The sequence below is a fragment of the Symphalangus syndactylus genome, chromosome 2 (genome assembly GCF_028878055.3).
Source record: "Symphalangus syndactylus isolate Jambi chromosome 2, NHGRI_mSymSyn1-v2.1_pri, whole genome shotgun sequence".
Taxonomy (NCBI): Eukaryota; Metazoa; Chordata; class Mammalia; order Primates; family Hylobatidae; genus Symphalangus; species Symphalangus syndactylus.
Window position 1 is genome coordinate 99,148,008 of NC_072424.2, and position 15,418 is coordinate 99,163,425.

Sequence of the window (15,418 nt, forward strand, 5' to 3'; positions counted from 1 at the left end):
TCCCCCTCCCCCCAACCCACAACAGTCCCTGGAGTGTGATGTTCCCCTTCCTGTGTCCATGTGTTCCCATTGTTCAATTCCCACCTATGAGTGAGAACATGCGGTGTTTGGTTTTTTTGTCCTTGCGATAGTTTACTGAGAATGATGTTTTCCAGTTTCATCCATGTCCCTGCAAAGGACATGAACTCATCATTTTTTATGGCTGCATAGTATTCCATGGTGTATATGTGCCACATTTTCTTAATCCAGTCTATCGTTGTTGGACATTTGGGTTGGTTCCAACTCTTTGCTATTGTGAATAGTGCCGCAATAAACATAACGTGTGCATGTGTCTTTATAGCAGCATGATTTATAGTCCTTTGGGTATATACCCAGTAATGGGATGGCTGGGTCAAATGGTATTTCTAGTTCTAGATCCCTGAGGAATTGCCACACTGACTTCCACAATGGTTGAACTAGTTTACAGTCCCATCAACAGTGTAAAAGTGTTCCTATTTCTCCACATCCTCTCCAGCACCTGTTGTTTCCTGACTTTTTAATGATGGCCATTCTAACTGGTGTAAGATGGTATCTCATTGTGGTTTTGATTTGCATTTCTCTGATGGCCAGTGATGATGAGCATCGTTTCATGTGTTTTTTGACTGCATAAATGTCTTCTTTTGAGAAGTGTCTGCTCATGTCCTTTGCCCACTTTTTGATGGGGTTGTTTGTTTTTTTCTTGTAAATTTGTTTGAGTTCATTGTAGATTCTGGATATTAGCCCTTTGTCAGATGAGTAGGTTGTGAAAATTTTCTCCCATTTTGTAGGTTGCCTATTCACTCTGATGGTAGTTTCTTTTGCTGAAAAAGCACAACTCTTATACTGAAGAGGATACTGTATGGTCTACATGTGCAGAAATCTGCCAACACTGAAATGCTCCAAAGTAACAGCACCCTAATCATTTTCTGCCAACCATATTTAAAAATGATTCAAAGTGTCAAAAGAGCTTTAAATCTCTCCTTGGAGCAAAATATAGATGTAATTAAAACATGTAAATGCATAGCATTGTACAAAGCCAGGGAAAACTATAAATATTGTTTAGCTGGATTATATAAGATATCATTAGTGTTCAAAATATAGTTTCTTCATTTCACTTAGGAATAAAAATATTGGCCGTGCACGGTGGCTCACAGCTGTAATCCCAGCACTTTGAGAGGATGAGTTGGGCGAATCACGAGGTCAGGAGTTCGAGTGTGGTCTCAAACTGGCCAATATGGTGAAACCCCACTCTACTAAAAATATAAAAATTAGCCAGGAGTGGTGGCGTGCACCTGTAGTCCCAGCTACTCAGGAGGCTGAGGCAGAAGAATCGCTTGAACCCAGGAGGCAGATGTTGCAGTGAACCGAGATTGCGCCACTGCACTCCAGCCTGGGTGACAGAGTGAGACTCTGTCTCAAAAAAAAAAAAGAATAAATCTTTGACAAACCTAACAAAAACAAGCAACGGGGAAAGGATTTCCTATTTAATAAATGGTGTTGGGAAAACTTAACTCAAGATGGATTAAAGACTTAAACATAAGCTCTAAAACCATAAAAACCCTAGAAGAAAACCTAGGCAATACCATTCAGGACATAGGCATAGGCAAAGACTTCATGACTAAAACACCAAAAGCAATGGCAACAAAAGCCAAAATTGACAAATGAGACCTGATTAAACTAAAGAGCTTCTGCACAGCAAAACAAACTATAATCAGAGTGAACATGCAGCCTATGGAATGGGAGAAAATTTTTGCAATCTATTCATCTGACAAAGGGCTAATATCCAGAATCCACAAAGAACTTAAACAGATTTAGAAGAAAAAAACAAACAACCCCATCAAAAAGTGGGCAAAGGATATAAACAGACACTTCTCAAAAGAAGACATTTATGCAGCCAACAGACACGTGAAAAAATGCTCATCATCACTGGTCACTGGAGAAATGCAAATCAAAACCACAATGAGATACCATCTCACATCAGTTAGAATGGCGATCATTAAAAGGTCAGGAAACAACAGATGCTGGAGAGGATGTAGAGAAATGGGAACACTTTTACACTGTTGGTGGGAGTGTAAATTAGTTCAACCATTGTGGAAGACAGTGTGGCGATGTCCTCAAGGATCTAGAACTAGAAATACCATTTGACCCAGCAATTCCATTACTGGGTATATACCCAAAGGATTATAAATCATTCTACTATAAAGACACATGCACACATGTTTATTGCAGCACTGTTCACAATAACATAGACTTGGAACCAACCCAAATGCCCAATGATAGACTGGATAAAGAAAATGTGGCACATAAACACCATGGAATACTGCGCAGCCATAAAAAAGGATGAGTTCGTGTCCTTTGAAGGGACATGGATGATGCTGGAAACCATCATTCTCAGCAAACTTTCAGAAGAACAGAAAACCAAACACAGCATGTTCTCACCCATAAGAGGGAGTTGAGCAATGAGAACACATGGACACAGGGAGGGGAACATCACACACCAGGGCTTGTTTGGGGGTGGGGTGCTAGGGGAGGGATAGCACTAGGAGAAATACCTAATGTAGATGACGGGTTGATGGGTGCAGCAAACCACCATGGCACATGTATACCTATGCAACATACCTGCACGTACTGCACATGTACCCTAGAACTTAAAGTATAATAAAAAAAATTTTTTAAAGAATAAAAATATTAAACAGAATAATACAAGTCAAAACTTTTTCAGAATTCTAGGGAATAGAGGATTTTTGTATTGTTTTTCTTTTTTTTCCTTTTTTTGCTTTTTAAATAGAGATGAGGTTTTGCTATGTTGGCCAAGCTGGTCTCAAACTCCCAACCTCAAGTGATGTGCCCACCTTGACCTCTCAAAGTGCTGGCATTACAGGCGTGACCCACTGCGCCTGGCTGGGAATAGAATTTTTAACTAAACATTGATTAAATTGTGTTTTCGTTAACCGAAGGTTAATCAAAACCTTGTGTTTTAAACCTTGTAGCTTAAAATGTTTTCAAAAACTATTAATCCTTTTTCCAACTTAAGAGAAATAAGTTGATATAGTATTAAACTATTTTTAATATTGACCATGTTCTGAAAAGAAATCCTTATAGTATATCTCTTAGACCAAACTACAGCCCTCAGATCAAATTCTGCCTAGACCCAATTCTGCAAAAAAATTCACTGGAACAGTCAAGTCCATTCATTTACCTATTATGTACAGATGCTCTGGAGCTACAACAACTGGGTTGAATAGCTACAATAGGGACTGTAGGCCCACAACGCCAAAAATATTTATGGTCTGGCTCTTTACATAAAAAGTCTGTCAACTCCTGCCTTAGATGCAAAAATTACAGGAGGATGTAATGAATTTTCATGTATACTAGAACACACTTCAGAATGTGATTTTTAAATAAATTTGTAGCCCGTTCTCTTAAGAATCAACTCCCAGCAATAAGAATGTATGTCAAATGAAAAAGTTAATTACAAAGTTAGTAAAATATGACTGATTTTGTTAAAAAAAGATGACCTAAACAGATAAATATAAAAGTATATATAACATATCTACATGAAAGAAAATCTTAACAGTTGTTATCCCTGTATTGTATAATTAGAAAAATTTAATTTTATTTAAGCTTTTACATATTTTGCATATTTTCTCAAATAATGATATAATTTGCTAATCAAGAAAAAATTTTAACTGTTAGATGTGAGGAACAAAGGGTTCATTTTAAATTAATTTAATTTAATTGAGTAAACATTAATCACATACTAGACAGGCCAGGTAAGGGCTAACCACTAGAGACAGAATTGTGTTCTGGTTAATTGGGCATTTATCATACAACTTAGCAAAAGGCACAAAGCACCATCGCTAGATAACATCCAAACTGTGCTGAAGAGTAAATGAATGCCCCAGCCCCTCTCTTCTCAAGTGCAAGAAATATAGTACCTAGGTGCCCAGTACAGATTGAGAGAGAAAACAATGTGAGCATAAAAGCCAGTCCTGTTGCTGCTATTGACAAACACAGACCTCTCTTAGTCAACAGAGGTTGAGGGAGGTAACAGTATAAAGATCTCTCTACTCTTAATATTAGTTTCAGTTCCAGCTTCATAAGAAATTGCCAGGTTCAGGTATTAAACACATTCCCCAAACTTCAGGTTCAGGAGGAAGGCAAATGAGAGAATACTTTCAGAAATATCTCCTAAGCTCGAAAAAAATATATATTGAATCCTTATGTTCTACCACATTTGCTTAAAATTTTTGAAGCTTTCACACTAAAGAAAAAATAGATTTTTGAATAGGTTATTCAGCTTAGGTTCAAATGAAATACGACTTAAAATCCTATTCTGGCTCTGCCACTTAATAGGTAAAAAATCTTGGGCAAGTTAACTTCTCCATATCTCAGTTACTGCATCTGAAAAATGGGGGTATTAATACCACCAACCTCGTAAAGTTTTATAAGAAATAAATGAGTTAACACATGTAAAAGTGATTAGAACTCTTAGCACACAGTAAATATTCAAACATTAACTATTTATTAAAATGATATAGCAGTGCACTAAAAGGTATAAAAATATTCTATTTTTCCTTACCATCCACTTTTTGAACCACACAGCCTTGGTATCAACTAATGCAAAAAAGTAGATCGGATCCAAAATCTTTTGTGAGACAACATGGCTTTGATCATGTTTAACTGTTAACAAGGACAAAGTACTCTCCACAATTTCTTCCATATACCTTAAAATTTGGGAAAAAAGAAATACAATTACATATACAGTTCTGGTGGTATATTTTATATTCATGGAATGATAAAGTAGCACATAATCTTCAGAAACATTTTTTCTATTTCAGTAAATGACAGGTAGGATTCATACTCAATGTTTCTGCTTTAACAACAGGTTCTTTCTACTTCAACACTGGATCTGTGAATTTAACTTTCCTTTTTAGACTCACAGATTATCTTACAACTTAGAATAAATTTTATAGCTGAAAGGAAAAAGTTTAAAGAATATTTAAGGAACTTGTCCAAAATGCAATAGTAAAGACCAATAAGAACCTAACGCAGACCTTCAAATCACTGATACATTAAAAAAAAAAAAAAAACTAATGCTACATTTTCTTTTTACCTTGTGATAAATGATGTAAAGTGGTACCTGTATACAGTAATTCACATAGCTAAGTATAAAACATGACAAGCTTAAGAAAAATAAAAATAAAAATTTTATTAATCCCTTCCCAATCATGTAAGTCCATTAAGACTGTCTTTACTCTTTCTGTCTGAAACGTATATGGGGCGGTAACACTGCTAGGTTTTATGCTGGCATATGTTGGGAGGGGACTTACTTCTCTCGATGACGAATCCAGAAAGATGGAACTTCTTTCTGATATTCATTTAGAAGACGAATCTACAAAGCAGTGCACAATAGTTCTCAAAAAATTAGCATCCTCAAATATAAAACTAAATAAATAAAAATGAAAGCATATTCTAGTATATGGATACCTTTTTAAGTAAGCGAGTCATATTAGGATTAGTTATATCTACACCAGCTGAAAGAGTAGGAATATGATTTTCCCCAGAAAGAAAGTATGACTCCAAATACTTAGCTGAAAAAAAGGGAAAATATAAAATTAACATCATTCATTTACAGTGCTTTCTGAAAGAAGTTATTTCCTATACATTCTTAAGTACATGCAAATGACAAAAAACATTTTTAAATGTTTTCATAAACATACCTAAGCTTGTATAAATTTCCTTGGTCATATATAATGGAGAAAGCGAAAATATCTGTGCACAGAATTTTAAAATCTGGTCCTATGGAAATGAGACAGAAAATTTGCATCTAAGATCTTACAAGAATAGAATAGAGATAAAACATTTTTCACACAGTAAAAACTCAGAAAATAAAATAAATACAAATAAACCATTCAGAAACCAGAGTCAGAATGTACTTATTTAAAAAGGGCACACTCTGTGTCAGCAAAAATTAAAACTGACCAAAACTAATATGTGAATCTAATAACAGAAAGAGATTACTGCACAATCCGGTCATAGTATATACTGACATGGTGAGGTGGGGGTAAGGTGAGGTTTCATAGAGGAGACAATGTAAAGGTGTCAAGCAAAGGGAACAGAGTAGGCAGTACTAAATTTTTTTAACACTCCGTATTTCCGAATCCAAAATTCATCATTTTTAATTGCTTACATGGGTAGCTTCAGTAATTAGAAATTTAGAATTATTTCTAATAATTTTGCCTATTCCCAAGAAAATTACTCTATGTTTAAGTTTTTACATTATTAAAACTCTAAAATAGAAACCATTAGAAGGTAAATAAGTTAAAAGTGGCAACAGACATAGTTAGCATAATGCCTGGCACTAAGAGTTACTTTAAAATGGTAGCTATTATTATCCCTTTAATTATACCTACTTTATTAATATCATGATGAGATTAATCCTAATAGTGAAATTCAACTTTCCATTAAATAAAAACATAAAATTGCCTTAAATAGTCTAATCTGGGGGGGGGAAATTAATAACACTGTTGATACCAGTTAGATAATCCACTTACAAGAAATAGTTCCCCAAGTTACTAAAGGTATCTTCTAATAGCCCCAAGAAATTCCTACTGAACAAAGGATATTAAATACTTTGGGAAGTCTATTTTTATAGTTGCAGCAACTGATAGGTATCTGTCATACTTTTCAACCCTATAGGCTTCACTCAGTTGCATGTAAGAGTCCTTTAGAGGAGGAGATGAAGAAATAGAATTGAACTCAAAAAGAATTTGGATCAAGCACAAATTTAAAATGAAAAAAACTCCATGGTTTGTTTTCTACTTCAAAATGACTAATTTTATTATCATCTCTCCTCTATAATAATTGCTTCCAATTTTATTGGCATAAGTAATAAAACTGAACCTTGCTGCATAATAATTTAAAATGGCTACAATTTGCTATTTTATAAAGTTATTTCATAATTTATAAAATAAAGGAAATCTATTCGGCTACTATTCTGTATTTATTAAGTAAAAGAAAAAATACAGAGAAATTTACAATTGCATCTGTTGTTAGAGAGCATGAAATGTTAAAGACAACTCTGAGATACATTTTTTCACCTTGAAGTTCTTGGATCATTGAGCTGTTCCAGAAGTCTACAATACCCTCTGGTGTTAACAAGGTTGAACTGCATCCAAGTATTAGGTAAACACCTTCTTCCCTTTATGAGAATTACAAACAGTGATTCCCAAACCACTTCTGTTTACCAGTATAATTGTATCTTCATTAATGGTAGACGGTAGACTGATTTTAAATAGACAAACATGTTGCGATACCTTATATTTTTCTATAACTATTTATTTATTGTCTCTGTTATCTACTGAAATCTAAGTTCTCTGAGGGTGAAGATTTTGTGTCCTGTCCATGGTGTGTTCCCAGTGTCTAAAAGAGAATGATACACACTGTAGATACTCAATATATACTTGCTGAACAAAGAGCAAAATGTAACTCTTCTGCTAATGCCTTAAATTCTATGCCAAACATCATATCTATTTTAAAGCCAAAACTATCTTCACTGATATATCAATTAGGAAGAAAAGATCCTCTATAAGGAAATCCTATTTGTGTTTAAAATGCAATTCTTGGATAATCAGGGGTTTTCTTTTCATTCCCATCATAGATACTACCTGTAGAATTACTGCACTTGTTAATGTAAAGCTTACTTTTCATCACATAATAACTGTTCCTAAAAAGTCATATGCAAACCAATTTTTAAATAAAATCATATCTACTGACTTCATAATTTTACAATTTTAGAAACTTTCTATATTTGCTTTATGATTCACCTCAAATTATTTTCTAAAATCTCAGCATTAGTTTTCTAGCTTCTTTCTTTAAGCAGTTAAGCAATCTCTAAGTAAACACTTAAATACATGAGGAAAATGTTTATAAGCCCTTTTGAATAAACCATAATTCATCATTTGTCGTTCAAATTTTCATATACCATGTATCTTTTTAAAATATTTTTCTTTTTTTTTAATTTGAGAGTATCATAAAACAGCATCATTCAAAAGCAATGACACAGCCAGGCGTGGTGGCTCAAGCCTGTAATCCAAGCACTTTGGGAGGCTGAGGCTGGAGGATCGCTTGAGCCCAGGAGTTCAAGACCAGCCTGGGCAATGTGGTGAGGCCCCATCTCTACAAAAAATACAAAAATCAGCCAGGCATGGTAGTGCATGCCTATAATACCCAGCTACTTGGGAGACTGAGGTGGGAAAGTCACTTGAGTTCGGGAGGTTGAGGCTGAAGTGAGCTGTGATCATGCCGCTACACTCTAGCCTGAGTGACAGAGGAAGACCCTGTCTCAAAAAACAAAACGAAACAAAAATAAAATATTAGGATATTCCTTTACAAGACAAAATGCAGAAGGTAGCAGTGTATTATTTGGCAATGAAATATGATCATATTTTGAAACTAATCACAAAATTTTGTTAAGAAAAATTTTGACAATTAGAAAGCTGAAACTGAAGTTCCATAAATGTGTGAGCTACTATTAAAGAAAACTATTAGCCAGACACAGTGGCTCATGCCTGTAATCCCAGCACTTTGGGAGGCCAAGGTGGGTGGATCACCTGAGGTGAGGAGCTCAAGACCAGCCTGGCCAACATGGTCAAAACGCATCTCTGCTAAAAATACAAAAATTAGCCAGGCTTGGTGGTGGCATGCCTATAATCCCAGCTATTCAGAAGGCTGAGGCAGGAGAATCACGTGAACCCGGGAGGCAGAGGTTAAAGTAAGCCGAGGCAGCACCAGTGCACTCCAGCCTGGGCAAAAAGAGTGAAACTCAGTCTCAAAAAAAAAAAAAAAAAAGAAAAGAAAAGAAAACTATCATAACTATCATATTCTATTTATTTCCAGAATGGTGGGAAAACAAATTATTTTTAATATTTCTATAACCATTTTCTTACACTAAACACAGGATCAGGATCTGAAAGAGACACTGTCAGTTTTTCGCAGAGAGTAGTCCAATTTTCACAGTTCAGGATATCAGATGGAGGAGCTGAACATAATGTTTGCAAGGCTTCATATCTCACCTACAATTTTTTTAAAAGACTTTTATTAACACTCAGTCACTCAAATAATGCCACTTTTCCAAAACAATATTTAACAAATTACTAAAAGGCAAAGTCTGGATAATTTATAAAGAGTGATTTATCAGATGCCTTTATATTAAAAAGCTCTTAAGAAATCATTTTTTAAACTAAGTGCTAAGCAGAGAAAAAAAACAGTTGCTGTTTGTGTAAAGCAAAAATTAAAATACTAAATGTGGTAGCAGATTTTAGGTATCACATCTAAGAGGAACGGGAGGAAGAAGGGTAGTTGAATCAGAATCACCAATGCAACTTTTCCAGTGGCCTTGTCCTACAGGCTTTCCCTATTCTAGGCCGTTCCTACAGTTTGAGAGCTTTAATTTCAAAATGTTGCCCAGATATGCCCCGGCAAAGCATTCCCATTCTAGGATATATGAACAATTCTCACAAAACAATCAGTTTGAACTTGTTTTTTCTGCTATACCATATTTTCTGGCCTTCTGACTACTTAGGTAGAAAAAAAAAGTAAGTCAGCAGTAGGATGCAAAATTATATTTCTGTATTTTCATAGAAAGCTTACTTCTTAATCAGTCTTCTCAATATGCAATCAGAATTCACTCAAAATAGTATGACCCAAGGGAAAGTAGTAGAGAATAGTTCCACTCCAATGAAGGATGGAACAAAGCGTTTCTCCCACTCAATATACAAGTCGTGAATAATAACACACTAATTCCAGCCTCATCCTCAAAAATCTGGTCATTCCCAACTGAAACAACTAAAGCCTAGTCATTAAAAAGATGAGGCCTAAGAGACAGGAGCCAAAACCTCAGCAAATCAGACACTCTGAATCAGGGCCCAACTTTTCGACAAAAAACGATAAAGAATATACATATATTTGAACTGTCTATATATTCATATGAAAGAACTCCTCAATATAACTTTATTTGTGATAGGCAGTAAGGGAAATACTGAGAGATTTAAGATTAGGAATTCATTTACAATGTTAAGTCATTTTTCCATTTCAGGAAATTTTTAGGAAAAAATCCCATTAAGAATTCACTACTTGCAGAAGCAAAATGTAGGTTTCTAAACAAGTATAGTTTCCAAATCATCCATTTAAATTGAAGGCAACAGGATTTTTATCATATAAAATTTAAAACTCATTTCTGATATTTTTTGAAAGATGTTATTATTTACTATGAACCCAGAAAATAAATCATAATGCAAAATGCTGAGAAGAAAAAAATTATTATTCTCTATGAGGTTTTAAAAAATTTCAGTAGGAGTAAATCACAACTATTCATTTAGTTTAAATTTAATAGTTTCAGAAAAATAATTTTACAAATTGAGACCAAATGGCAAGATAGGCATACTAATACATAAAAAGGCTTAGGTAAAAAAAAAAAAAAATCTTCAGAAATCCTATCATATTTTCTATTTCATGCTGACTTTCAAATGAAACAGTTCTTCATAAACAGTGATTTGTACAATCTCTTAAAATATAAACAGACACAATTCAATATAATTGCCTTTCTTAAAAATCCTTTTTCTGGCCAGGCACAGTGGCTCACACTTATAATCCCAGCACTTTGGGAGGCCAAGGGAGGTGGATCACTTGAGCACAGTATTTTGAGATCTTCCTAAGCGATGTGACAAAACCCCATCTGTACAAAAAATACAAAATTTCACCAGGTGCAGTGGCGTGCAACTGTAGTCACAGCTACTTAGAAGGCTGAGGTGGGAAAATTACCTGAGCCTGGGGAGGTAGAAGCTGCAGTGATTCATGATTGTGCCACTGTGCTTCAGCCTGGGTGACAGAGTAAGACCCTATCTTAAATATATATATAAAATATAGATACATAAAATATATATATTTTATATATATAATATATACATAAAATATATACTATATATAATATATATAATATATATATAATTTTTCTAAAAAATAAACAAATGGGTTAAAATTGCTCAGATAGTTAGGGAAGGCATGGGTAACTGCTGGTCAAAGGATACAAAATTTCAGTTAGGAGAAGTAAATTCAAGAGATCTACTGTATAACATGATGACATGATGACTATGTTAAAACAATGTTTTGTTCTTGAAAACTGCTAAGAGAGTAGATTTTAAATGTTCTCACCACAAAAATGATAAGTATGTGAGGCAATGCATGTTAGAGCAGCTCAACTTAGCCATTCCTCAGTGTATACATATTTCAAAACATGTTGTACAAGATGAATATACACAATTTTTATTTGACCATTAAAAATAATTATTTTTAAAAGCTGTTCACATTTTCTGAAAGTAAAAAAAGAATTAAAAATCTTTTTTCTCAAGAAATGACTAACTACAATGTTACATATAAAACAACAGTGAAAGAACAGTTTGGGGGACAGCTACCTATAACTTTATCCCTTTGAAATTGATGCTGAAGATAAAAATTTCCTCTTTCAAACCACGACAATTCTCTAAGGAAAGCCTCCCTTACTCTGTGACTTTTCATCTGGACTTGAAAGTTTACCAGGGATATCATTACAGGATTGCCCATAATCATAAAGGCTTAGCCTCAAGGGAAACAACCTGGTTGCTACTGATTGTAATCTCATATATGGTAAACATATGTTATCTGCATGAACTTGACAGCTATACTTGAAACTTACCTCTTTAGGTTGCCCAGGATCCAACCGGTCTAAAATCAATTGTAATTTTCCTTGACAAAATCTGTAACTCTGTAACACAATTGACAGGACATTCATTTATTTAGAAGGCTTTTAGAAATGTTGCTATAAGTTATTTTTTCAATATAATTTCAAGCACAAAACACAATCCAGACAAGAGAAGGAGATGATCTATTTTGATTTGACAGCAACTCAGAATCTTTCTTCCCAAGGCTTTTAAATGGGAACTGAATTTCCCAGTAGAACAGTGTACCTTCATGTATATGAAAACTATTATTTGCCAAGCAATTAAAATATATATAACATTATAAGACTCAAAAGACACAAAGCCAAAATGCTGCATATTCAGAAATGTGAGATGAATGAAACAGACAGATAAACAAAACAAATAAATAAAAAAAGCTACCAATAGTACCCTAGGCACAGCTATAGTGCTGTTTGCACTGTTTTGTTCTCTTTCTTTCCTATAATTTTCCTTAGCCTTTCTCCACAGTTCTGCGGTGAAAAGAATCTTGAAGTAAAAACTTCCATCTATAAAAAAGTTTATAGTAGATTAATAAGATATTTTGGAGAAAGAAAGGGTCTTTTTCCTACCAAAGGCAATTTAAACATGCATAATATCTAAAACATCATCTGAAAATAAAAATTATAATAGTAGGCTGGGCACGGTGGCTCACACCCATAATCCCAGCACTTTGGGAGTCCAAGGCGGGTGGATCACAAGGTCAAGAGATTGAGACCATCCTGGCCAACACGGTGAAACCCTGTCTCTACTAAAAATACAAAAATTACCTGGGCATAGTGGCACGTGCCTGTAGTTTCAGCTACTCGGGAGGCTGAGGCAGGAGAATCACTTGAACCAGGAGACGGAGGTTTCAATGAGCCAAAATCGCACCACTGCACTCCAGCCTGGCAACTGAGTGAGACTCCACCTCAAAAAAAAAAAAAGTAAGGAAACAACAGATTCTGGAAAGGCTGTGGAGAAACAGGAATGCTTTTACAGTGTTGGTGGGAGTGTAAATTAGTTCAACCATCATAGAAGACAGTGTGGCTATTCCTCAAGGATCTAGAACCAGAAATACCATTTGACCCAGCAATCCCATGCACATGTATGTTTATTGTGGCACTGTTCACAACAGCAAAGACTTGGAACCAACCCAAATGCCTATCAATCATAGGCTGGATAAAGAAAATGCAGCATGCATACACCATGGAATACTACACAGCCGTAAAAAAGGATGAGTTAATGTCCTTTGCAGGGACATGGATGAAGGTGGAAGCCATCATCTGTCTTGGAACAGAAAACCAAACACCGCATGTTCTCACTCATAAGTGAGAGTTGAACAGTGAGAACACATGGACACAGAGAGGGGAACATCACATGCTGGGGCCTGTCAGGGAGTGAGGGGCAAGGGGAGGGACAGCATTAGGACAAATACCAAATGCATGCAGGGCTTAAAACCTAGATGATGGGTTGATAGGTACAACAAATCACCATGGCACATGTATACCTATGTAACTAACCTGCACGTTCTGCACATGTATCCCAGAACTTAAAATAATTTTTTTAAGTGCTACATTAAAAATAAAAAAGTCTATTAATTCTTTTTTTAAGATGGTGCCTTGCTGCAGCCCAGGCTGGACAGCAGTAGTATAATCATAGTTCAATGTGGCCTCGAACTCCTGGGCTCATGCAATTAGGGAAGCAGGAGCCTAGGAGAGCCACAGTGACCTCATTTTAAAGTCAACTCCAACTTGAGACTAACAAGGCACATTCCTTGCCAGTCACAATCCATGGTCCTAAGATGCTTATAGCTAAGGAACCAGCTTGGTAATTCCTGAAAGGCAAATTCCTACAACAGAAAGTCCAGATGTCTCAGTACACATAGCAATATATGCTATCAAGATAATTATAGTTATGCTTTGATGTACTTACATGCTAAAATGTCAAGGATAGTTTTCTTTAAATCAAGAGAATAATAAATTGTGCCACGATGTCAGCCCACTTGCATGTAGACACAGCTTAGTTTAGTCTTTACATAGACAATATAAGAAAAGCTTATAAAAAAGATAGTGCGTTCCTCCACTTGCTTTCTGAGGACTCCCTACTCTGTAACTGAGTAGCTTTCAATAAACTATCTCCTCTCACTGCACTCTGCAACCTGCCTTGAATTCCTTCCTGCACAAAATCCAAGAACTCCCTCTTGGGTTCTGGGTCAAGACCACTTTTCCCGTAACAAAGCAATCCTCCTGCCTTAGCTCCCCATCACTGGGAATACAGGCACACAATGCCATGCCAAGCTAAGGTGGTGTGTGTGTGTGTGTGTGTGTGTGTGTGTGTGTGTAGAGACCTTGTCTCTATGTTGCCCAGACTGGTCTCAAGCAATCCTCCTGCCTTAGCTCCCCATCACTGGGAATACAGGCACACAATGCCATGCCAAGCTAAGGTGGTGTGTGTGTGTGTGTGTGTGTGTGTAGAGACCTTGTCTCTATGTTGCCCAGACTGGTCTCAAGCAATCCTCCTGCCTTGCTCTCCCAAAGTGCCGGGATTACAGGGATGAACTACCATGCCTGGCCTTAATTTTTTTTTTTTTTTTGAGATAGCACCTCACTTTGTCTCATTCGCACAGGTTGGAGTGCAGTGGTGCAATCTTGACTCACTGCAACCTCCACCACCTGAGTTCAAGTGATTCTTTTGCCTCAGCCTCCCAATTAGCTGAAACTACAGGCGCGCACCACTACACCTGGCTGAATTTTTTATTTTTACCAAACAAACAAGCCAGCAAGCAAAAATAAGTTCACATCTGCCCCTACACATTCCTCTTCCAAACAATCCACCTGTCCCAGGCCTAACTCTAGGCAGCTGCAGAATCAATGCTATGTTCATCTTTTAAAAATCCTAGCTATCTTTCCCTTTCACTTCTACAGAAGTGAAATTCTGCAGAGATTTTTAAGATTTTATGACTCCATCTTTTTGTGCTTACAAAACAAATAATAATTAAAATCTTATCAAGTGAGGGTAGCCAGACATGGAGGAACTTCTGAAGTACAGGTTGGGATGTAGCTAAACCTATTGCTCTGAGTGATGTTGCCAAAAAAAGAGATAAGTGTCTTGCCATTTCTCAGCAGTAGTATAAAATCCTTAAAAGCAGAATTCTTCACCAAAAAGAGCACTGTAGAGTTTTGAAGATTTTAGTAGAGGCCAGAAAACAGTTGTTGAACTCAAGATATTCTGATTAAGATTTGAAGACTAATAGCATAAAATAAATTAGGATAATTGAAAGGACACACTCTGAATGAGAGGAGAAAGGCCATGTACCCAATAAGGAGAAAAACCTACTCAAGAAAATTCTTACTGGAAGAATACAAAGCCTAGCAACAAAATACAGCTCAGGTTGTTCCCAGGAAAGAGAGAATCTGTTTCTTTGCCTTTTCCAGCTTCTAGAGGCCGCCCTCATTCCTTGGCTCATGGCCTATTTCCATCTTCAAAAACAGCAATCACATCACTACAACCTCTATGTCAGCCTTCACAGCACCTTCTCTGACTCTGAACCTCCTGGGTTTCTCTTACATAGACCCTTGTGATGATATGGGTCCTGCCTGGATAACTCGAGATCATCCTGCAATCTGAAGGTCCTTAACTTAATC

At 35.9% G+C, this 15,418-nt stretch overlaps 1 protein-coding gene across 3 annotated transcripts in view; it reads right to left on the reverse strand.

Moving 5' to 3' along the window:
- TBC1D32 (TBC1 domain family member 32) overlaps positions 1-15,418 on the reverse strand; it is a 270,320-nt gene that overhangs the window by 231,227 nt on the left and 23,675 nt on the right. For 2 of the 3 annotated variants that reach the window (XM_055262795.2, XM_063620888.1), the window contains exons 5-10: positions 11,753-11,821; positions 8,970-9,095; positions 5,742-5,820; positions 5,509-5,612; positions 5,352-5,413; positions 4,601-4,745 (exon numbers count right to left, since the gene is read on the reverse strand). In XM_055262795.2, the coding sequence (XP_055118770.2) occupies positions 4,601-4,745; positions 5,352-5,413; positions 5,509-5,612; positions 5,742-5,820; positions 8,970-9,095; positions 11,753-11,821 (585 nt within the window). Of the gene's footprint in view, positions 1-4,600; positions 4,746-5,351; positions 5,414-5,508; positions 5,613-5,741; positions 5,821-8,969; positions 9,096-11,752; positions 11,822-12,562; positions 13,538-15,418 lie in introns of those variants that run through there. The other variant, XM_063620893.1, reaches the window with a different exon arrangement.